Raw genomic sequence first — 22,689 nt, 5'->3', positions numbered from 1 at the left:
ACAGTATGGATGATCGTTCTATCAAAGTAAATATGAAGATAACAAGGCGAAAGCAAGGTGAGAGCAAAGTGAAAGCAAAGTGAAAGGAATGTCAGTATCAATTCAAAATTCAAAGCAAAAGGAGAGTGGATTCTTCCTAAGGGTAGTCACGAGGTTTTACTCATATATAGTCCTACCTAGGTATCCATGGATGGATAAGCTTTTGACAGAACGTATAAAAACTGACTCGGTCTTCTTTCCTTCTTCTTCTCATCTAATCTCTTCTAATCTCTGCAAAATCAAGCACTACTCAAATGCCCATGATGGCTAAAAAATACCTCCTCCTTCATCTCCCTACTCCTCTTGGTAAGTAAAATATGAACCTCTGAGTAGACACATGTACGCGGGTCAAGCTTGAATGTGTCACTACCTGGAAGCACCTCTGGGCCCCTACCTCTGGACCCCAACCTCTGGATCCCTACAAGGGTAGTTACTAACCAAATGAATATATAGATGATCCTCAATGTGGCTGCGGCCCTTCCCATCCCCAGGCCCGGCCCCGATGGCAACTATACCGTGAGGCCAGAGGACTTGGCAAATTCTGCCAAGCCCTTCAAAAGCGTGCCCAGGTGCGTAATAGACCACGATTTGTGGCCCCTTCCCGTCACCCTTCCCTATATACCAGTTATTGAGTAGACGCCAACTAACTGTAATTGTATGACAATAGCAGAAGATAAGATGGTACTGGAAATTGATTTCCAGACCAAAGTCTTTGGCATCACACTTGTTGTGATGCAGTTTGTTAGGGAGTTGGTCACCGTGCATAACTGGTGGGCCGACAGGCAGGCCGAGAAGGCCAAGAGTGAAGGCGACCTGACAAAGCCCGCGACAAGGGTAGAGGTGTCGCAGGTTAAAGAGGACCTCCAGGCGATGAGAGGCTCACGATGCTCAGTGAGCAGACCTCCTGAGGTCGGGACCATGCTGATTATATAATGATCCGTGATCAACCTTCCATCTGGGAGAAACTAGGATGCGAAATACCGGCATTTCAATGGTTGTAATCCGGTATTTATTTAAATGCGGCATTCCCACAACAATCGAGTAAACACGGTATTATAAGCAATACTTATTTCCAATTAATCCGGTATTCTCTCATTGGTTTTAGTATTTCCATTAAACAGCCTGTATTGTATAGGTTTTTCATCTGATCACTAGGTTTTAATATAGTATTTCAGTTGCATGCTAGGTATTACTGTAGTATTTCAGTAAGTTGCTAAGTATTAACATAGTATTTGCCAGGTATTCTTGTAGTATTTACATAGTAATCTGAATGCTTGGGTTTTTCTTCGGTATAGTTTTATCCATTTGTATCACATTGGATATCCATGCCACAGCTAGGCATTTCAGTGAGGCGATCATGTGACATTTTCATTTGTACCTGTCTACCTACCCAGGTGTCGACCATCCATGCATTCCTGGTTCAATCCACTGTTTTCTTGTAGTCCATTTCCTGGAGAACATACCTGTTGGCCCGTGGAACATGTATATTAGCTCGTAGAATATCCATGTCCGGGTCAGGGGCAGACGTGGGTAGGCTTCGCACTGAACCTGGAACGGGGTATAAGAGGCCGTGGGGAGACGTTGAGGATTCTTGGTCTTCGGATGATGATGGATGGGCGGGATTGGTTTCCGATCATGCCGTATTTGTTCGTCATTGACCCTGTAGTGCTGGTCATGGTCGTGTCACCGAGCGAACTGAACCGTAGGGATTGAAAACTGGATCATGTTCGTACACGTATATGTCAGAAACACACTCAACTTTGAGTTTCAGTTGGGCAGATAGTCCCATGGGAACTCACCTAGACTCTGTGGCTTTCAATTGCCAGTTTGGGCAGCATGTGAGGGTATTCAGAAAGTTATCTGTAGAGCCTCATCGCGTGTGAGAGACGTCATATCAAAGTTAGTATAACTTCGTTCTTTTTGAGGATAAACATAAGACATACCTGGCCAGGGATGTTCATCTTAACGGTATCGATTCCCTACTTTATGTTAGTCAGTGTTGTTCTGCCCATATATGTCCATTGGGGTTTTGGGGGAGTTCAAACCAGTTCGTTAGTTGTTCTGTTTATCGGTTCTTGGAGTATCTGTCAAGGGCGGTTAATATCTGTGATATATTTCGAAGATTCACGTACCTTTGTGGCGATGTCTAACCTTGAGGTAACTTGGTTACTTATGGTAACCACCTGGGCAGATAACGGCTAGCTATGTTAGCATGTAAATCAACTGGGTATATAGGTATGGTAGAATAGGGATTAAGAGACTTGCCTTCCATTTTGTCTTTGTTGTCTGGTAGATCATTGGCTCCTTGACCTGTGATGGGATTGGGGCACTTATGGATAGTCTGCCGGTAGTTGGGTCGTTGGAAGTTTTGCTAACCTGAGTCCAGTATTCGTCTATTTGGTCGATGTGTGGAAGAGAGGAATAGAAGGAATCGTGCACGGTTCTCTCAGATTGCCTTTGTTCAGCATATATTCTGATCATCCTGGAGTATCGTGACGCACCTAGCAATGGTTTTGGGGCTGGGGATTTGAGTCTTATCGCCGTAGATTCTCTCGGAGGTTAGGCTGTGTGTTCGTAGGAAGGTAACCAGATCGTAGGCAGAATCTGTTTCAATAGAAATGTTAGCTCACTGAGCTTTGCCTGTGTCTGGTATACTTCTCTTTCTCCTAGATTTCCCTATTCCAAGCCATCTTGAGGATCTGGAGAATACCGTCGAGAGATTGATGGCTGGATGAATATGAGATCTTCATTGTTATACGGAAGATAGATGGATCGTTCGATAGGGACACGCCTGTAGGTTGATTCTGTATCAGGAGAGAGGAGAATGGATCAGGACCTGAAGATTCTTCGGTCAGTCCTTTTTCCTTTTAACTGATTCATTCACTCATCTGTCACTGCCCAAGGTTGAGGTCACCCAGCCGTGTTCAAAATACCAAAGGATTGAAAAATTGAAAGTAGCAGCGAGTTGGAGAAAAGATTTGAGGAGATGGGGGGACGGAAGAATAGGAGAAGGTGGATGGGGTCCCTAAGGGAAAGATCTAGCCATTCTCGTACTAGAAGGAAGGCATCACAACTACCGCGTATAAAACCCTAACAGCATCTCTCTGAATATCTTTCAGTGTTTACTTGTGGTTCGATGAATTGGATCTTTTTCCTTTTTATCCGTTAATGGTTACTCCTTCTATATGCTTTTTGCTACTATAGGGACGTGGAGGTTTAATATATTCTAGAATCGAACCTATTGACTTGGAATAGAGACAGCATGTAGCAAGGCTGTGCCTCTCTATTTCATTATCCATTTCAAATGAGCTATCTGTAGATACATGAGTAGAGCTAAAAGAATTCAACTTCCCATATGCAGTGCGTAAACTTGATATCAGATTCATCGTCATCCCCAATACCCCTGGTCGTCGACTGTTGGGTATTCCGTTTTGTGGTCTTTAAGACGTAATCCTTGCGGGTTGAGACACCTGGGAGGCCCACAACTATATAAGTCGGTTGTAGATGGAGTTCGGGTAGGAGGAGGATTGGGTCCAATCTACTCGTGGGTGAGAGAGGTTGGAGATACACGAAGACTCTTGTTTCCCCAGGTATTAGCTCGTGCGTGAAGAAGCCAAGGACAAGTCCTATTTGTTGTTGCCGGTATTGTAAAAAATCTCCGATTGAAAGAGTGTGACGTTTCTTCGTGGGTCTAATCGAGCCACAGTAAGTGTAAGTTTTGCGAATATAGATGCCCAAGCTTGACTCAAAGTACATAGTGGTTTTGGCGTTATACTTTCACTTACTTATGGTAGAATGAGGTTTTCTTATACCAGCGCGGAACATACTTGCCAGGGTCAGAGACATATGGCTTGTTGTACTCGTCTCGATATGCACCCCGAAGGGAATCCACAAAAGGATGTCGAACTCTAACAGCGGACAGATATGACGGGATTGTGAAACCTGGTATTGTAGATCCGGAACAAGGTAGTAGAAGTTTCAATGCGGAATAGCCTTCCGGTAATAGGCGATTGATACCAGAGGATTTAGAATCATGGTGGCCATGTCCCGCTTGCGGAAGATCAATATGAAAAAGACTTCGAAACACTAGAGGGCATTCCATTGCTGCATCCTGGATCGTCTGTGTTGTGACCTGATCTTCGTTTAAGTATGCTCCTTCTAGGTAGAACCGCAGTGTGCGTCGGAAGCTTTCTTCGAGAAGCAAGGTTCGCTCGACTTCGGTTCCGTTCATTGTAAGGACGAGCTCCTTATGATCACTGAGAATAAGAACAAGTATAATTAGTACTCCATTTCAAGTTGACAGGGCACATGCAAGAAGTCGAGATATTCTGGTATTTTTGAGGATAGGAATGAACTTACTGATGTTTACCCTCTCCAGGAAGTGTGTTGTTGTTCATCGGGACCCCAAATAGCTCTGCATCGTCGGCGTAGTGAATACCAATGTGCATATTTGGGCGACGTTGCATTTCCCTGAAGGATGTCCCTTTCTTATTTGTACTTGGAGCTGGCGTTTGACGATCAGGAGTTCCCTCGGCGCCGAGAAATATAGATTGTGACCTTGAACGTGACCGTCGGATCTCCTGTGACGCAAGTGCTGCTGCCTCGAGCAGCCCTTGAAGACCGGACCGTGCTCGCTCCACTGTTTTCTTGATACTTTCTCTATCCTTTTGGCTCATTGTGCGACTCGATAGGAGCACGTTACTCCTAGCAATAGCAGCAAAAGCAAGGACAATAATATCCTCTGGCGGTGAAACTGAAGTGGGAAACGCACGGGATACTCCTTGATAGAAAGCTGGATCAATCCAGGACTTCTCCAGATTTCGGCAGAGGAGTAGGGGAAACACAATGCTTGCTCGGGCATGTTCGGAGAGTTGATAACTCTCTAAATGTGTGACTGGAGACTGCAATCTGCACCAGCCTGGGGGGAATGGGAATCCTCTTAAACGGTTTAGGAACATCTCCTTCCCAGACTTCGTGAGGATCTCATCGACGAGTAGTTTATGTGCCATTTTTGAAATCCCGCCATACTCGGAATGACATACATCGGACGGGAAATGGGTAACCCGATCAAGGGCTGGGCAAATTTGAAGAAGAGGTGATTCGTTGTCAGCCAATCCTAAATCGCGAAATGCTTCAGCTCGAGCAGTTCGTGACCTTGACATTTGGGCTTGGCGTTGATCCTGAATCTTAAAGTGATATCTGCCTTCAGATACTATATCGAAATTCAGGTCGTGCCTCTGCTCTTTATTGACTAAACATTTCCTACACCCTCGATCTGCGTGTCCTCGTTTGCAGCCAGCGTTATCACATTGCTGGGGCATATCACCAATATATGAAAGGCAAATTGCGAGGAGTCTGACTGACTTGCCATCTGTCCATGGAATGTCCACACCTTGCTCAAGCCTACGGAGGTGCGGTAGGCTGGCGATCACATCTGAGAAATTACTTCCATGAGGACCCAGAGTTATCGGGAGCACGTTTGATCTTTTAGCACGCTCTTCCGCGTTGACACAAGAAGGAATCATGTATATGCCCATAATGCTTCGATACATAGTACGGTAAAGACCGAACCCATCGATGAACATTTGGTATGGGAGGGATATACATCGCGAAGAAAGGGTATCAATAAGAAATTGACGCCCATAATGTGCTATCTCAAGTTCCCCTCTAATTGGATGAGTCTGTTGTAGAGGACGCACATGATTCCGACTTCGATTGTAGACACGGCAGATTGTGAATGTGCTACTTGATGTTTGCCGTATAGAGGCATTGGGAAGATTCTCAAACTGTCTATCGAGAAGAACGTCTGGTTGGCGTCCGAGAACATTTTCTTCGTGAAGTAGAATCTCTTCGTCCTCAACAGGGATCAACTCAAAGCGCTGGAATGGCGGTCCACAAATGGTTAGGCTTGAATGAAGGGCAGGTAAGAGATCAGTCTGGCGCTTGATGATCTGGGTGCGGATAAGCATGTTCTCGTGTTGCTTGTATACACCCACCACACGTCCCAAATGAGGAGTGAACGGGGGAAGCCCTTGGGCACAACAATCTGGGCTATTGCAACGGTATCGGATGAAATCGGAAGGAAAAATTGGCGTCTTGTTGGGATAGCGAGCAAAAACACCAGATGTGCTTCGAATAGAGGAGGCCCAGGACAAAGATTGCCATAATTCACCCGGATTTGAGACGAGTTCTGCTACTCCTTTGTACATATGAGATTCGAAAACTGGGGATTGGAGGAGTTTTGTGACAAGTGGAATCGGATCAATAAGATAGATATTCTTCATGAGCTGCTCATTGAGGTGACGCTGGCGTGCCGAAAGTGTAGGAAGTTGAGAAGGAATGATAGTGATTTTCCGAGTTCGGACAGGTAAGAGTGAAACTTGGCCCCATAGCTTTCGCTTTAGAGTGGTAATGTCCCTTGGCAAGGATTGTAGAGAGCTTGTGTCCGTCACTGTCCTTAAGATTTCTGCTAGAGAGGCGTATTGTTGGCGCGAGATTCGGGCGTCGTCCAACCATATTGAGAAGAGAAGGTGGAATTTGTCCATTGGTGTTAAAGTACGCGGTACCTCGACAGTTTCAAAGGCAATTTCCGGTTCTGTCTGTATCCCTCGACGAGGCGGCGGGGGCATTTCAAGGATAGGCTGGGGCATTGGAGGGATAGATTGGGTATCATGTGTGTTTTGTGTAGGTATCTCTGCCAGTGTAACTTCGGTATCACTCTCTATATCTTCATCCTTGGGTAAAACTTGTTCTTCAACCACAGTTTCGAGCACGATCTGGCATTCCTCCTGGGTGAATTCGTCAGGGATATGTTCGGACACGGTCAAGGTCTCGGTGTCAGGATGGTTTTCAATAATAGGCTCAAGATTCGCGCCGATATTCTAAAAGCATATTAGTCCTGTTCCAAAAGAGAATAAAGGACATACCTTGGGGCTTAGGGAAGAGTCAGATTCTTCATCCTCCATTCCGAAATCTCCCCCCGAATGCTGTATCTTGTATAGGCAGCTGTGAATTGTCCACTTCAACTGAGGGTAGAATTGTTGGGATTGGCTCTCGGGAGATTTCGACCCTTGGGCTTAGATTGTTCCCAGAACGCTCATCTAGAATGAATCTCATCCTCCTACGGAATCCTCGGCACGCCATATCTTCGTCCTGTAAGTCCCAGATGTGTATAAGTCACTGAATGGTATCCTGGTATTCCCAAAGAGAAGGAATACGAAGGGGAGACAGAATCTGCAGCGGTAGATGAAGGGTCGAAGAGTAGATGGTAGATTCAACCACCAAGTCGAAATGTATACTAGGATAGAGGATTGTGAATATAAGACACAATACATAGGCCCAAAGGAGTATCATAAACAAGTCAGAGATAGAAACTCACAGGACGAAATCATTCAGAACTGAGTTATGAGCATAACCTCGAAATTCTGTCCTCCCACAGAATAAAGCCTGGTCTTGCGCAGTGTCGAGGGTATATGACGGATATCAGAAAGGGTCAGGTCGTAAATCTTCGAGACTATGGTAAAGTGAACGATGAGATCGAACTACCTTAAGGCAGGTTGGGGTACTGATGAAATCGCAGGAGTAGTTTGAAGAACAGATAGAAAAGGAGAGGAAGCCTATATGTGGTAAAAAATCCAGTATAGGCACTACCTAGGTGATCTTGCTCGCCATATAGAAACCCATAACCGTTTATACTGAAGATATACGAGTATTTAAACGATTGATCTAGAAAAGTGAATTCTGAAATTGAGATTAAATTAATTAAAACATTTCTCTATATATATAAATCACTACAATTTGAATCCATTTCCTTAGGATTTAAGTCGGGGTATCCAAATGACGACACTCAAGTGCGAGACACCGGCGTGCCTGCTCGTGCCTACATTTTCTCTCTTCAATCTCTCACCACCCACCTCACTATCAAGTTCTTCATCAATATATACAAAACTAGACTCACTGGTCTAGAGCAGTCTTTCTTATTCCTCTTAGCCTACTTGAATCCGCCTCTACATCGTTGCAAGATGGAGACACCAGACGATACGGCACGACAACGCCGTGGACGGAGTTCGAGAGCATCGAGTGTAAGAAGATTCCCCGTCTAAGGCAATATGGATATAATGACTTAACTAACAGGCATCTAATAGAGGAAAGCCTCAAGTGGCATTCAGACGCCGTTCAAACCTCCTCTCCGACCTGAATCGTCTAACTCGTCCACAACTTCGAGACCTAGTATCCCTGGGCTAGCACTACTAGAAGAGGAGAGCACCTTGACCTCGCAAGAGAGCCTTGTTGTTTCGCGTGGCATTGATCCACAGCTTCTCGATACACCAACCCCAATGCCGTGCGAAAAACAATCTGCCCACTCCTGACTCGAACGGCCCTACCCGTGAGGCCATTAACATTCAAAGCCAGACCCCATCAGAAGAACCGATCTCACCAAGCGTAACAACACAAACAGCCTCACGACCCCGCCGAGCCTACAACCGTCGCATACCGTGTACAGAAGCAACAGGATTCGAGGAGAATGAACTCCCTGCACGGATCGCATACGACCAAAGACTGAAATGGCACTTTATCTGCAACTTCAACATCGAGAACATCAAGCCTGTGATTCTCGAGAGCTACCCAAATATCACAATCCCATCAGCACAGTGGACGTCTGCTCTGAACTTAGCAAAGGACAATGTTAAGAACTGGAAGACAACCACCCTCAGGAAGATGAAGGTAAATCAATATCAGAATAAATCCAAATTCTTATGGTTATTAACATATGTTTTTATGGATAGGAAAGGGTTGCCTATATTATGGACAAGTCTGCCGCAGAGGACGCTATTCCTATTACAGACTGCGAAGACGAAGAGAAGCTTAGCCAATACTTCTACAAGACCTTCAACGAAGAGGATTTCTATTACTGCTTTTCTTGGGTATATGATATCCTTGATCTTGAGAAATCCCCCGAACAAGGGCGCTCCTTCATTCGAAGTAAGTAAACCACACTACTTGAGGATTCATATTCGGAAAGCTAACAAAGACCGAAGACATCTGGGCCAACCTCGCTACCAAGGTGAAGATCTGGACTGACTGCATTCGTTCAACTGGAGAAAAGAACCTTATGGCCGCCGGAAAAATGAATGAAATCCACACCTTTTGGTTCAATATGGCCAAGCACGATTCTCTTCGAGGTGCTACTAAGGAAATCTTTACTGAGCGTCCTCCTCGTATTACTCGACCGAAAAGAAGTGCGCCTCTCGATCCAGTCCCACAGATTTACTTCCGAGGACCACCTATCCGTGACTCTGATACATCCTGAATTATCCCCCTATAACTGACGATGATGAACTCTTTGATCGGACATTGTTTACTCGATATGATTCTGTTTTGAGACCTTTTTATTCTGCCTTGATTCTGAGTTGCTATACTACCCAATACTCCAAGGTTCCAAAGTTGTCCTTTTACTTGATATATAGGAATAATCCAGTGTATTCTAGGTAAATAGTGGCTATAAATTATAATAAATATTTTATATATTAAACGCTATAAGATCTATCTAATCCAGAATAGATATAGTCTGAAATCCCTAGAAGTTTTTCACCAAACGAGGAATGTTGGCACAGACATGACTCTCTTCCATTCACTTATCCCCAACTACAACACAACATCTCGAACCTATCACCTCTTTTATCAAATCAATCATGGCAGAGCAAGAACTTCACTCTAGCTTCTATGATACTACAACTGCGTCCTCCTCGCCACCAGATACCACGTCACAAGCTCATCCAGGAGCTAGCCAAGTGCAACAAGAGAATGCCGGAGATGAGACAACCGACAGACACGGGACAGGCAATATAACCGAGGAGCTACACTCCAGTTTCTACAATGCCACAACGGCATCGTCCTCTCCTCTAGACCCAGTCTTACCTGACCAACCATCAGCGGGTGAAGAGCTACAAGACAATGTCGCAAGCCAGGAAGACTCATACCAGGTAAGAAATCTTTCGAACCAACTCAAATGGTAATCGAGGTCGCTAATGATAGATCCATCTATAGCGATTGCCATTATCAGGTGCACAGCCTAACCGAGTATCAGAGTATCAACCCCGAGGTTGGAGCTCTAGTGACATGGTCCCGATTCCTCTACCCTCGTCCCAAAATCGCCCTTCAGCGCCTCAAAGTCCACGAGAACATGTTCCTCCAGCCCCTGTTTTCGTCGAATCCGCCTCTGCTTTCCCCGATAATGACCCAATCTCATACATGGTCCCAGAATTCATTACAATGGAAGGCCTCGGATCTATGGAAGTGGATGTTCTTGACGAAGACACCTATATCCCCGACATATGGGTGCACTTACCATCAATTCGGGCCTGGGCAGTACCACGAGCGGTTAGGGAATTGAACACACGGATTCATATGTGGCTGAAGCAAGCTGTTCCCGGCGAACAGCTTCAGTCTGATGCCCCAATCATGCGTCTCTTCCAGCTCCTACAGAGGCTAGGTAGACCTGCAGTCATACCAGAGGTTATGTGGGACCCAGACAATCTAAAAGGCTGGGTATTAGTAGGAGAGGAAGCCATTCAATATGTTACGGATTCAGAAAACGACTAGCCTAGCATGCACATACCTACCTAGGTAGGTAGACGTCGATGTTGACCTCGGGACTATGAGGAATCCACTCAAATACTTATGAATACCATAGTAATACTTTATGCACTGAATACTATATGAAATACCTTTGCTGAACAAAATACCTAGGTCTAAATGACAATCTCCACAGCTGAAAAAAAATACTGATCGGATCAAAATACTAAAATAGGACTGAAATACTAGTATTGCAGATAAATACGTAATTGACATGAATACGTATTCTAAATAATACTAGGAAAAACCAGTGTTTAATAAACTTTGGAGTTATTACCATAGTAAAACCAATTTTAGTATTGTAACGGTTGTACGACGGAATTCCCGCATTAAGGATCTCCCAGATGGTTGGAAGTCAGGGACTCAGGAGCGTGCTCAATTTTACTCAGTGATCAAAAAGCGGCAAGGGGTGAGCACTAGAATGGAAAGGGAAAGGTCTCAAGTGCCAGGCATTGTCCGGTACATATGTAGTTACTACATTACTGTCTAAGTCTAAAATCATGCCAGGTCTTAATGAGCTCCTCAATCGACAACCACCCACACCGTGGGAACAATTCCTGGCCCAGCCTTGCATCTTCCTTGCGCGGAAGCTGTACACTTGGCGTCAACCCATCCCTGCAAAACCACTCACAAATCCTGTTACTATCGTCTGCATCTCCGATACTCACAACAGTCAACCCAGCCTTCCCGATGGCGACATCCTCATTCACTCCGGTGATCTCACACAGTCGGGCTCGTTGAAAGAACTCCAGGCAGCATTCACTTGGTTAAACGCCCAGCCCCATCCCACCAAAATAGTTGTTGCCGGCAACCACGATTTGTCACTCGACCCAAGGCGCCATGAGGCGGATCATGCCATCGCTGACCTGGATCGGCTTGACTGGGGCGAGATCATCTATCTGAATAAGCAGGAGACCACCGTTGCCTGTGCAAACGGTCGCCAGCTTAGGATTTACGGAAGTCCTTTGACTAAACGTAATGGCAACTGGGCCTTCCAGTATCCTCCCGATCAAGACTTATGGACTGGCTCCGTGTCTGAAGGGATTGATGTGCTAATCACGCATGGTCCGCCCCGTGCCCATCTTGACTTGCTACATCTGGGCTGTAATCACCTCCTCCGGGAGCTATGGAGAGTCAGGCCAAAACTGCATGTGTTTGGACATGTCCATGCTGGTGCAGGTACCGAGTGGATCTTGTTCGATGCGCTGCAGGAGGCGTATGAGCGCACTGTCGTTGCTAAAGGGGGGGATTTGGAATCTTCTGTCCACAATTAGCGAGTTTGTCAAGACATGTTTCAATCCGAGTGTGGAGGCAAAATGTTTACTTGTGAATGCAGCTATTGTTGGAGGTTTGCGAGATGAGGAACGGAGACAACCAATCAAAGTTGTCATTTGATGTTGCGATGCCTTGAATTTCCTATATTCTTAGATCACCACAAGTCGAATTCATCATATCTTACCCTTTTGATCACTTTATTTCCCACTTTTCCGCTATTGTTGTATTGTCCAAGTATTTCTGTGCAGTGTTTAGCAAGTAATAAGAATTCAACCTCTTCTAAACAATATAGTTAAGTGCTATTTCCTGTAGGCGTCGACACCCATCATATCATTATGATAGATACCACTTGTCGTCATCTTTCCATCATTGTTTGTTCTATAGGTCAGTCTAATATTGCAAGCAATAACTATACCATCGAAATGGCATAAATCTTCTGCTAGATAGTTGTCAAGCAGGTACCCATCAATTTCCTGTAGGCTCCAAGCTCCCATGTTGCTAAACTTCTCCTACACTCTTATATCAGATTGCAACGCAGAATATCAGGGAAAAAAAGAGAAGAATTGGGGAAGAGGCGGAGAGCGAAGCGGTGAGTTGGTATGGTCGACCAGTAATACCACCCATTGTTCAGCTACATCGATGCACGTCAATGTATATGGTGTATGAGAGCATCACTAGGGAGAGCACCACTAGTCCGCAAAGCTCTTGGGATCACATATCAGTAGCGGCAAATCACTTGATTGACCTTGCGCCTTGAGCTGCATCAAAGTTCACCGTCGCTTCCAAGGGCGCTTCATGGCTATCTCTTTGAGCAATCAGGCCAGCATACCATGGCGGGCTGCTTCAGAATGATCGCGAACCCTGTCAACCTTTCGACCTTAGCTCGACCTTCAAGTCCAGTCTTGCAATCCCCTTGGCGTCGAAATCTCGACTCGATATCTTTCGTACGGCCAAACACTACAAAGGCCGGGAATCATCACGTCAAGTATAACTGGATCAAGGGAGTGGAGACACTTGAGTTATATCAGCCTGGGGGATATCATCCTGTTATGGTTGGTGATGTCTTACACGACCGTTATCACATTGCAGACAAACTTGGCTTCGGGGCCTATTCGACGGTTTGGCTTGCCCGAGATGCTCGCCTGAACAGATATGTTACTCTCAAGGTCAGCATAGCCGACTCGGTCCAGCGCGAGACAAAAATTCTCAAGGCTCTGTCTGATCCGACTCCGTCGTTCTCAGTACATCCTGGGCGTGGTTTGGTGCCTGTTTTCCTAGATGAATTCGAAGTGCAAGGTCCTAATGGGAAACATACATGCTACGCGGTGGCCCCTGCACAATGCAACCTTAGAGAGGCTTCATTTAGCCGTCTTTTCCCTCTCGAAGTCGCTCGAGCACTATCATATCGACTCGCACAGGCTGTTGCTTACACGCATTCACACGGCTATGTTCATGGAGGTTGGTTATAACCACTATCTATTTGAATATTAGTTAGCTAATATTCGGATCTTTGGTGATATAGATATTCATTTAAATAATATTTTATCCAAGCTGCCGTCCAGCTTCGATGATCTTTCTATAAAGCAATTCTACGAGAGATTCGGACCACCCGAGACAGTCCCTATCACCCGGCGTGACGGAGGACCATTGCCTCCTAATGTCCCATCTAAAGCTGTTGTGCCGCTATTTATCTGGAAATCTGCGGAGATGTTCTCATTATCCGACGCACACCCGCTTCTAACTGACTTTGGTGAAGCGTTCCCTCCCGCTTCAGAAACTCGCCTTGGACAAGATTGCCACACGCCAATCCCGTTTCGAGCTCCGGAGGCTAAGTTCGAATTTCAAAGCCCGCTCTCATATCCCTCAGATATCTGGAGTCTGGCCACGGCGATCTGGGAGATTGTGGGAATGGAGGCTATATTTAGTACTGATTTTGCGGACGAGGATCATGTAGTGGCTCGGCACATTGATGTATTAGGACCTATGCCATTGGAATGGTGGCACCGCTGGCACTCACGATCACGATTTTTTGGTGAGCATAGACAGCCAACAGAGTCATACAGAGGAAATAGGTGGCCTCCGCTTGAGGAATCATTTGAGACTGGTGTGCAGAAATGGAGACGGAAGATGGGAGTCAAGATTGAGGAAGACGAGAAAGACGCGTTTCTGGATTTGATGCGCCGTATGTTGTCTTACCGGCCGGAAGAGCGACCGACTGCTGAAGAGGTGTTAATATCAGATTGGATGCTCAAATGGGCATTACCTGATTGCGAGAGGAGCTGAAGAGATTTCCTTGCGCTTAATAACATGTACTAGTAGCCAAATAGCAATGATCGATGCACAGTTCTCTGCTTAAACTGGGGTTAAGTACAGTAGTTGATAATAGGAAGTTTGGGAGGTGTAGTCAACGTAGGTTTGGATGCTAAGAAGCACATGGGCAGTTCACGGCGAAGGGAATAGAAACTATATGGGAGGAGCCAATACTCAGTGACATATATCAAACAACATGAATGCATCACCGGAGGAAGACTCTCCAGATCTAGCAAGCACTATATACATTATCAACATCAAGTATGTACAGAATTGTACCAATATGCGTGGACGACGTAGAGAAGTGCATCGGTCGGCCCCATTGATCTGCTCTTGATGACTTCCATAGTCCATATAGCTCTACTGTCTATTATCTATCCTGTATTCTTGAAACTGGGGAGTTCAGTTGAAACCCGTAAACATTACACCATTACAATGCTTGGACTGGATCTAGGAACTGATATTCATCCCTGAGGCATCAACTTTCATATGACCCGCCCCAAAATATCGCCCTTCCGTCCAAACACCAACAATACCCCAGAAGTAATCGCTTCCGATTTGGACTCAAAAATCGCATATAAATAATTATATTGAGTATATTGGGATATAGTCCGAGGATTCCAACTCGCCATCATTCTGGCAAAAATCCTGCCCCGCTGTGTCCGCGTCGGGACCAGAAGACACGGACTTCATACCTCCACGTCAAGAACAACAACTTCAAGCGCATCTCTCTCACGATTCACTCAGAAACTTCCTATTACACAACGCGTGTCATTCTTTAACTTTCGGAATTTCTCAACCTCACTGTCTCACAAAATGAGGATTGCAAGCCTTCAATTCGCGCCAAAGCTGGGCGATCTCAAAGGCAATATCGAGAAAGCAAATGCCTTACTGAAGACTGGCAAGACCGTTTCTGTAGATGGGAAGGAGCTCGGAGTTGGGGTTGATCTGTTGAAGCCTGATATCTTGGTGCTGCCTGAGTTGGCGTTGACGGGTACGTACCTACCCAACTTGTCCACGAGCGTGTAATGAGCAGAACCCCGTCTTCCCCCCAGTTTCTGACGTTTAGCTCAATCTGTGGGGAATTTTCACTAATGAATAACTAGGCTATAACTTCCCTTCCTTGGAAGCGATCAAGCCATATCTCGAGCCAGCCGGCGACGGCCCCTCTGGCTCGTGGGCGCGCGAAACTGCCAGACGCTTGCGATGCAAGGTCTGCGTGGGGTATCCGGAGATCGAGAAGGATCCTCAAAATTCCGACAACGCCACGTACTATAACTCACTCCTTGTTGTCGATGAGGATGGGGAGTTCATCCTCAACTACCGCAAGAGCTTCTTGTATTACACCGACGAAACGTGGGCGGCCGAAGGTCAAGTTGAGCGAGGCTTTCATGAGCTCGAATTTACCACTCAAGGCACAGTGTCTTCCTTGAGAAGCCCGGTGCACCAGGGTGAGCAGGCTTTATCCGAGAAAAAGCGGGTCGCGACTTCGCTTGGTATCTGCATGGATATCAATCCATACAAGTTTGAGGCGCCATTCACCGAGTGGGAATTTGCAACCCGAGTCCTTGACTCCAAATCCCAGCTTGTCATTCTGTCCATGGCCTGGTTGACCACCCTGAGCCGAGAAGAGCTCGATGCCTTGAAGGATAAGCCCGAGATGGATACTTTCAACTATTGGCTTCAGCGGTTCTGGCCCCTGTTGCAAAGGAAGATGGAACATGAGGTGGATCTTGACGGCGGCAAGGCGGCAGATTCTCCGAAGAAGATCGTCATCGTCTTTTCTAATCGGTCGGGCGAGGAGCCACCTACAGAGGATACCAAGCCACCGGCGCGATATGCGGGAACAAGCGCTATCATCGCTGTGACGCAACGACCCACACCCAATACTGCGGAGAAAGATGCAAGGTCAGGTGCGCACACCACTGATGTGGAAAGTGAGACAGGGGATGCGGTCATCCCATTCGACGTCAAGATACTTTGCTGGGACATGCTAGGCGCGACGGAGGAAGGTATTTGTTTCGCGGATACTACGGCAGATCCACAAATGGTATTTGCACTGAAAAAGGCGTCTGAGTGAGGCAGCGCACTGGACGCGTCAGACTATTCCACAGATAATGCGGAGTCTATGACCAGATCGAGGGTCCACCCTTGCGACATGACATTAGAAATGGCATTTCGATCACCCGAGTCTCTGTGATACCTCCTAATCCCAGGATATATACACTAGACGGTGTATATTGCTCTATTTTATGGCGATCTTCCCTGCAAGAATGGAAACTCCACCGTTTGCCACAGGTGCATCATGTGCAGGTAATCCATGTGATAGGGGACTTGAACGTGATGACATATAGAAGAAGATCATCGAGATCGTCGCAATCTTCAGGAAAAGCTCAGGTACTTAGCTTAATTTTGCATCGGGGTGGAATTCTGAGGTCTCATGATCACTCAGACTTCACATTCATCAATATGCAGGCGATGTACTAGGGAAGACCCTTTTAGATATCCGATGCAACCCTTTGGAGACATGGTGTGAAGCACTTGGGGAATCCTATTTCAGAATGCTTAGTCTGAAACATGTGATTCTCCTCTCCCCCACCCCGGTGAGGGATCAGAGGTAAACAGATGAGAACTAGAAACGAAGTACCTAGATAGCCTGTAAGCTGGCTATATTGTAAAGAGAACTGTTATATCACAATCTAGACCAGCACACCCACTACATATTGCACGACTTTGTTTCCCGTTGCTACCTTTGTTCTGGGATATTCCCCTGTTGTGTTTCCTGATTCAGTCGAAGGGGGTATTCTATACACTAGTGGCCCTAGCCCGAGCGCTTGCAGAGAAACTAGGATGAGCAGTAACTTCGGATCAAATGCCGGGTATATCGCATGTAGTTAGTAGGCTTCTAGTGTGTCTAGACTACGTCCATATACTTGCTAAATGTGTAGATAACTTGAATTTCTTGGTATCCGACGGTCCGATCCCCCCTCGTAGTGGGTGAAGAGAGCCTGTGATTGGCCCATAATATATCCTTACACGTGATCTAGGGATTTCCCCCTCCGAGAGACGCCAGCCAATCAGAGGCCAAGAAAGAAGGTGTGTAGCAGAGGGGCACGGGATGGCTGCACATGACTTGCGATGAGAGATGGAGGCGTAGAATCCCCGGAGCTATTCAAGCATTTTAGTTGGTTATCTTCAGCTCCTGCTGTCCGTTTCTTTATGGTCGTGTCTGCAAAATTGTCTAGACCTCCAGGGCTCCTCGGTGGCTCATTTGCGGTATGCGGTTTGCTTACATCAGTGGACTTTTTGTGAATAAGGCAATCAGGTGATTTATTGCGCTATTGGTCGTTCTGATCCGCCGTATTCAGCGCGACTCCTCCTCTTGACCACCTCCTTGCCACGTGAGCAATCCATCTTGAACTTGTCCGCTGCTCTACATCTTCCTAAAGAAACACGTTTTCTTATATCTAAATTTACCGCGAGGTAGATTCCTGCTTCGTTTGCATATCCTGATATCAGCTTCCTCAAATTTTCAACTTTCCCTTTTTCACGCCCCAATTTCGAACTCGGGGTTTCGCAGACAACGTGACCTGCGTATTGTTGTTGTCGGGCAGGTGACTTCCTGTCAGGTGATAAAGAGAGATCATCCCAAGGTACGGCTCCATCAATACCTCATCTCCATCCAGAACCCCCCCATGTCGTTGCACATCGCGTCGCGATGCTCATCGCAAGTGGTGTCCTTCACGACGCTGTCCCCCCTGTGTGACCTCAGCTACCTGCAAGCCATCGTGACGCGTTCTTGATATCTGCAACCCCGCGGATGTCTCGAGGCATCGCATTATATGCGATCGCTTGACAACGTCCCTTCCATGTAGAACTATCCATGCACTGCCGCTCGCCAGAAAAACCTGCTGGTGATGGCTGAGCCCGACGTTGGCCGGCCTCCGTGGGATGCATTACAAGCGCGTCGGACTCACGCGTCTGTTTACTTCGCGGGGTGCCCACTGATCTTCCCGAGAGGGACTTGATCTGCCAGGCGCCAACTTATCGCAGGCTGCATTGACATCTCCAATCACATACCGTTTCTCTTATTCAAGACCTGTTTTTCAATTCACTTTTCACTTACTGGCCACTAACCACTACTACGAATAGGACGATCAGCTTTAGGGTTCAGCATGTCTGATCCCACCATGAACAGCCCTGATAACGGCTCGCATAAGCGCAAGAGAGATGGCTCTGAGGATCTAGGTCCCGACCCGCAGCGCCTTAACCGCTCTTCCCACGGAAGCAACGGCAGCATGGATAACCAGCACAACTTTGGCCACTCTGCGCTCGGAAACTACGACCACGGGCTTCCCAACACTGGCGCTGAGCTCAACATTGATCAACAAATTCTTCAACATGTTGGTCCGCAGAACGGTCTGGCCGACGATAATGCGTTGACCGCAAATGCCAAGGCCGCCCTGGCTGCACACACTCCTCAACACAAGTACCCCCCTCCTCCCGACTCCGGCTTTGATGCCAGCAACCTCACCCAAGGGTTGTCCTTTGGCGATGAGATGAACCAGACTCCCATGGGTGGTGGTCACAACCACAATTCGACTGCTGCTGCAGTCTATGCCGCCCGCGAGGCTCAGAGTATGAACCAGAAGCCTACCGTTGGTTCTCCCGAATGGCACCAGATCCGCAAGAACAATCACAAAGAAGGTAAGAAGCACATTTCCGACCGAGTTCGTGTCTGTATACTGACCCCTTCCTGTAGTTGAACGTCGCCGCCGCGAAGCTATTAATGAGGGTATCAACCAAATTGCTCGTCTTGTGCCGAACTGCGATAAGAACAAGGGCGCGATTCTCCAACGTGCGATCGAATATATCCTCCAGCTCCAAGAAGAAAAGAAGAACATCGATGAGCAATTTGAGAAGCACAGTCTGACTGCTAATCATGCTATCGCCGAGATCAGCGGCTCGAACTCTAAGCTCAAAGGCGAGGTCGCCCGACGCAACAACATTGCCCTAAAGTGGCTGACACGTTGCCGGGATGCCGGCCTCGAGTTTGATGATTACGAGGAGTCGAAAGAGCTAGAGTCACTGGAGATGGATTAGGCTTATCATCCTTGTTCTTCTGCATGTGCTACGACTTGTTGCGTTCCGGAGGTCAATACTTGAACATACCCTCATCTCTGTTTTTCAAATCTGCTATTCTGCCGTTGACAGATCTTTTCTCTTCTTACCATGGATGTTTCCTCCAATCGATGTAACCTCGCCATGAACCTCCTCTTGCCCCTGTCTCCTCGCAATACGGACTGCCGCTGGCATTCTGAGTGTTTCTGAGTGTTGCATTTCCCACTAACTACCCTTGCGACTTGTGCAATTTTTCTCTTCTGCTGTTGCTTACCCCCTTTGATCATTCTCTGCTCACACACATCTGCGGTCTTTGTACGCTACTTGGGCTTTGTTTTTTGTTCCTTTTTTTACTTTCTTTCATCATTAATGGATTGTGGGCTGGCGAATCTACGGCTGGGATGGGTTTGCCTTTGAACGGAGCTGCGGATTGATAAGTCCTTATTTTAAACTGTTTTATTCTATCTCTTTCTATGCTGCTTCGTAGGGACAGTGTTGTAGTTGCATATTCAGTTACTCAGTCACAACATAAGCAGAGTAGTTTCATCGGGGTGAGGTGGCGCCTTAACCTCGGGAGGCCCCAAGTCACCCGAAGAACGAAGAACGAACAACTTCGAGTTATGTAGTCCGTAGGGTTGGATAATTCCTGCCTAAATATCCTACAAAAGATCTACAGTTCTATTTACGTCCATAAGGCGTGATAAGCAGATCAGCCACTGACGGAGCGGAGATAACACAGCCCTGATCAGCTTATAGGCTACCCCTCTATGATGTCAACGTGGACACCTTTCCTTCTACTTAACCCATCTACTTTCTCCTATATTCTTACACAACTACATTTCCATCATCTAAACATGTCTTCTTATATTGTGAGTAAATAACACGTTCAGAAGACAGACATCTTACTGACCCACCTAGATCACCTGCAAGCCAACCGCAACCGACGACGAGGTCCAGGCGTATGCATCTTACGCTGGTAGATAGTCATTTGAAATACACTATACTAATACATGGATGCTTTTAGTGTCAAGGACCACGCTCAGAAGCAAGGCGGCACTATTGGACACGAGTACTCGTTGATCAAGGGCTTTGCGTGAGTTATCTCGACACTCGGTCTTCTTCCAGCGTGAGATGGCTAATTCTTGATCTTGACATTCTTAGCGTTTCTTTCCCTAAGGATACGGTCCACAGCCTCGATACGCACCCGCATGTGGACAATGTCGAGGCCGATAAGGAAGTGACGACGCAGTAATTGTCCAGATGTGAGATTGCGGATCAGCTGCATGGCAGGAGCATAGATTCGTTAGCGTTGCATCATGGCCTACCCGGGTTATGGGGTATACGACTCAGTCTTTACTAGCCGAGCACGGAATTATGATAGAGCAAACGAACTATATGTTTCAGATATAGAGTGCCCTTGTAGCTCGACCTTGCTATAGATCAGTTCAGATACAATAGACTAAATAACCAACAGACATCATCAAACCACTTCAAGAAGAATATCAACAGAAGAAAATAAATATAAAACCCCTCCGCTTAACAAATCTACAAGTTCGACCCAGCAGTGACTTCACTCCCAGACGAAACACCAACATCCTTAACAACAACAGTGCTGCCACTAGCACCGGTAATCCGCACATCAACAGTACTAGTCCCGAACCCGGAAGTGTTCTCGAAGTAGTTATAGTAAGTGCGGGTGGTGCTCTGCCACGAACTACCGCCGTCAGTGCTAACCTCCAACGCAGTCACTGCCTCATTGGCATTGACAACCTGCATCGAGAACCAGTACGCAGATGTGCCCTCCTTGTTCTTGAGCTTTAGTGGTCCGTCCAGGTCGCAGGACACGTACGACCAGGTGGTTTGGATGATGCCGGCGGAGATATCGGAGAGCTCGGCGAAGGCGTCTTGGAAGAGGTCGAGGTGATTGCTTTCGCATTCGGGGCATTGGTCGACGATCTGGGTTGGGTTAGAGCTTCTTGGAGATGGGATGGGATGGGGTGGGATAAGAGTTTGGCTTACCATTGCTTTGATGGAGTTACCCTTCGGTCCGGTGACGGATACACAGGCGCCGCAGTTCGCGGCATCGTCCCATCGCTGGAGGGAGAGGGCTGCGCCGAAGAGGTGGCTCGGGAGGGTGTAGCCGGAGAACGAGCATGTTCCGCCGCCGACATTGCCACCGTAGAAGGTGGCTTTTCCGGGGGTTCCGTTGGAGGAGCCGGTGGAGGCGGATTTGGTGGAAGAGGTGGAAGTAGAAGACTTGGTGGAAGTACTGGCGACTTCCACGGGGGCTTCGGTGGTGGAGGCCTGCACGACGGGGGTCTTCACGGCTGGAGCAGGAATGGTTTCGATGACAGCGGCAGTCTCGGCTGATGCAGTGGGCAGAGGAGCCACGACTGCATTGGTCTTAGGAGCTGCGGTCTCGGTGATTTCGGTCTCGGCAGCAGGAGCTGAAGAGCTTGTGGTCTCGACTTGGATAACTGCGACGGGAGTCGTAGACTCCACGGCAATGGCAGGAGAGGATGAGGCCAATGTGGGCTCAGCGGAGGGTTGAGACTCGACAATAGCCGGAGTAGACGACGGGGTAGCTGTAGACTCTACGGAGGTCGCAGATGGGTAGGATTCCACGGTGATGGTCTTGTAGTAGACGCTCATGGTGTAGCCCTTCGGGCAGTATCCGTCATGTTCGCGGGCGCCCAATGGGCCAGCGGATACAGTGGCAGCGCTGAAAAGAGCGGCCACGGAGGCTAGACGAAGATACTTCATTGTTGGAAATGTAGATTGAAGTAAATAATGAAGGGTTCGGTAAGACAAGGTACCGAAGATCGAATGAATGACAGTCACAGATTGCCTCTTAAAAATGATAGGACGTGCAGGTGCACTTCAAAGGAATGGACGTCTGGATAACGAATTCCAGATTCGAAACAGATACTGTTCCAGACAGGAAGTACTGCAAAGAGAGCGAAAGAAGGTATGAAAAGAGGGAGAAAAAGATGGGATGGGAGGAGATATAAGTCTAAGCGCCGTTAGAGTCCATGCTCATACTCCATATGGCTTGATGAACTAGTAAATTGATCATTTCATCCGTAAGAACTACGCTCAAAAAGGTGAAACACACCGTGGATCGTGAGCCAGTGTGAATGCTCCGGAGAAGCCGAGAAGGGCATTTGACCCATAGTGCTATACCGAGTTAGGGTTAGTGGAGGTTGTTTAAATTAAAGAGGAAATGACTGTGAGTCAAGGTAAAATGAGATTCGGTTTCTAGCCTATTAGTGGATTTCTCAGAGAAAAACAAAACAACTACGGAGTAAA

General features: G+C 47.0%; 10 protein-coding genes across 10 annotated transcripts; 7 read left to right on the top strand and 3 right to left on the bottom strand.

Annotated features, from left to right (window-relative positions):
- Positions 1-302: 302 nt before the first annotated feature.
- On the top strand, positions 303-972 carry N7519_007192 (uncharacterized protein; the record flags this gene model as incomplete). The annotated part of the gene is made up of 3 exons (XM_057293968.1): positions 303-345; positions 493-608; positions 742-972. 3 exons carry the CDS (start codon positions 303-305, stop codon positions 970-972), a joined length of 390 nt encoding a protein of 129 aa, XP_057148779.1.
- Positions 973-1,722: 750 nt separating this feature from the next.
- On the bottom strand, positions 1,723-2,789 carry N7519_007191 (uncharacterized protein; the record flags this gene model as incomplete). Its single annotated transcript, XM_057293967.1, has 5 exons — positions 1,723-1,755; positions 1,983-2,018; positions 2,172-2,190; positions 2,541-2,643; positions 2,750-2,789. 5 exons carry the CDS (start codon positions 2,787-2,789, stop codon positions 1,723-1,725), a joined length of 231 nt encoding a protein of 76 aa, XP_057148778.1.
- A 583-nt stretch (positions 2,790-3,372) lies between these two features.
- N7519_007190 (uncharacterized protein) lies at positions 3,373-7,004 on the bottom strand (the record flags this gene model as incomplete). The annotated part of the gene is made up of 6 exons (XM_057293966.1): positions 3,373-3,730; positions 3,825-4,295; positions 4,399-5,219; positions 5,306-5,351; positions 5,404-6,920; positions 6,966-7,004. 6 exons carry the CDS (start codon positions 7,002-7,004, stop codon positions 3,373-3,375), a joined length of 3,252 nt encoding a protein of 1,083 aa, XP_057148777.1.
- Positions 7,005-7,554: 550 nt separating this feature from the next.
- Positions 7,555-9,349, top strand: N7519_007189 (uncharacterized protein; the record flags this gene model as incomplete). The annotated part of the gene is made up of 4 exons (XM_057293965.1): positions 7,555-7,562; positions 8,355-8,763; positions 8,826-9,021; positions 9,078-9,349. 4 exons carry the CDS (start codon positions 7,555-7,557, stop codon positions 9,347-9,349), a joined length of 885 nt encoding a protein of 294 aa, XP_057148776.1.
- A 382-nt stretch (positions 9,350-9,731) lies between these two features.
- Positions 9,732-11,948, top strand: N7519_007188 (metallophosphatase domain-containing protein; the record flags this gene model as incomplete). The annotated part of the gene is made up of 3 exons (XM_057293964.1): positions 9,732-10,022; positions 10,087-10,587; positions 11,241-11,948. The coding sequence occupies 3 exons, from the start codon at positions 9,732-9,734 to the stop codon at positions 11,946-11,948; spliced, it is 1,500 nt and encodes a 499-aa protein (XP_057148775.1).
- Positions 11,949-12,779: 831 nt separating this feature from the next.
- On the top strand, positions 12,780-14,232 carry N7519_007187 (uncharacterized protein; the record flags this gene model as incomplete). Its single annotated transcript, XM_057293963.1, has 2 exons — positions 12,780-13,407; positions 13,472-14,232. The coding sequence occupies 2 exons, from the start codon at positions 12,780-12,782 to the stop codon at positions 14,230-14,232; spliced, it is 1,389 nt and encodes a 462-aa protein (XP_057148774.1).
- Positions 14,233-15,075: 843 nt separating this feature from the next.
- Positions 15,076-16,339, top strand: N7519_007186 (putative protein N-terminal asparagine amidohydrolase; the record flags this gene model as incomplete). The annotated part of the gene is made up of 2 exons (XM_057293962.1): positions 15,076-15,253; positions 15,366-16,339. The coding sequence occupies 2 exons, from the start codon at positions 15,076-15,078 to the stop codon at positions 16,337-16,339; spliced, it is 1,152 nt and encodes a 383-aa protein (XP_057148773.1).
- A 2,095-nt stretch (positions 16,340-18,434) lies between these two features.
- Positions 18,435-19,362, top strand: N7519_007185 (basic helix-loop-helix domain-containing protein; the record flags this gene model as incomplete). Its single annotated transcript, XM_057293961.1, has 2 exons — positions 18,435-18,966; positions 19,022-19,362. 2 exons carry the CDS (start codon positions 18,435-18,437, stop codon positions 19,360-19,362), a joined length of 873 nt encoding a protein of 290 aa, XP_057148772.1.
- Positions 19,363-20,234: 872 nt separating this feature from the next.
- On the top strand, positions 20,235-20,632 carry N7519_007184 (uncharacterized protein; the record flags this gene model as incomplete). Its single annotated transcript, XM_057293960.1, has 4 exons — positions 20,235-20,249; positions 20,299-20,339; positions 20,405-20,473; positions 20,542-20,632. 4 exons carry the CDS (start codon positions 20,235-20,237, stop codon positions 20,630-20,632), a joined length of 216 nt encoding a protein of 71 aa, XP_057148771.1.
- A 293-nt stretch (positions 20,633-20,925) lies between these two features.
- Positions 20,926-22,143, bottom strand: N7519_007183 (putative extracellular cellulase CelA/allergen Asp F7-like; the record flags this gene model as incomplete). Its single annotated transcript, XM_057293959.1, has 2 exons — positions 20,926-21,336; positions 21,400-22,143. The coding sequence occupies 2 exons, from the start codon at positions 22,141-22,143 to the stop codon at positions 20,926-20,928; spliced, it is 1,155 nt and encodes a 384-aa protein (XP_057148770.1).
- Positions 22,144-22,689: the final 546 nt, after the last annotated feature.

The sequence above is a fragment of the Penicillium mononematosum genome (genome assembly GCF_028829835.1).
Source record: "Penicillium mononematosum strain IBT 11891 chromosome Unknown utg000003l:1.0-8172316.0:1.0-8177699.0, whole genome shotgun sequence".
NCBI classification, from domain to species: Eukaryota; Fungi; Ascomycota; class Eurotiomycetes; order Eurotiales; family Aspergillaceae; genus Penicillium; species Penicillium mononematosum.
Note: the sequence above shows the minus strand (reverse complement) of the source record. Positions and strands in the feature narration are given on the sequence as shown.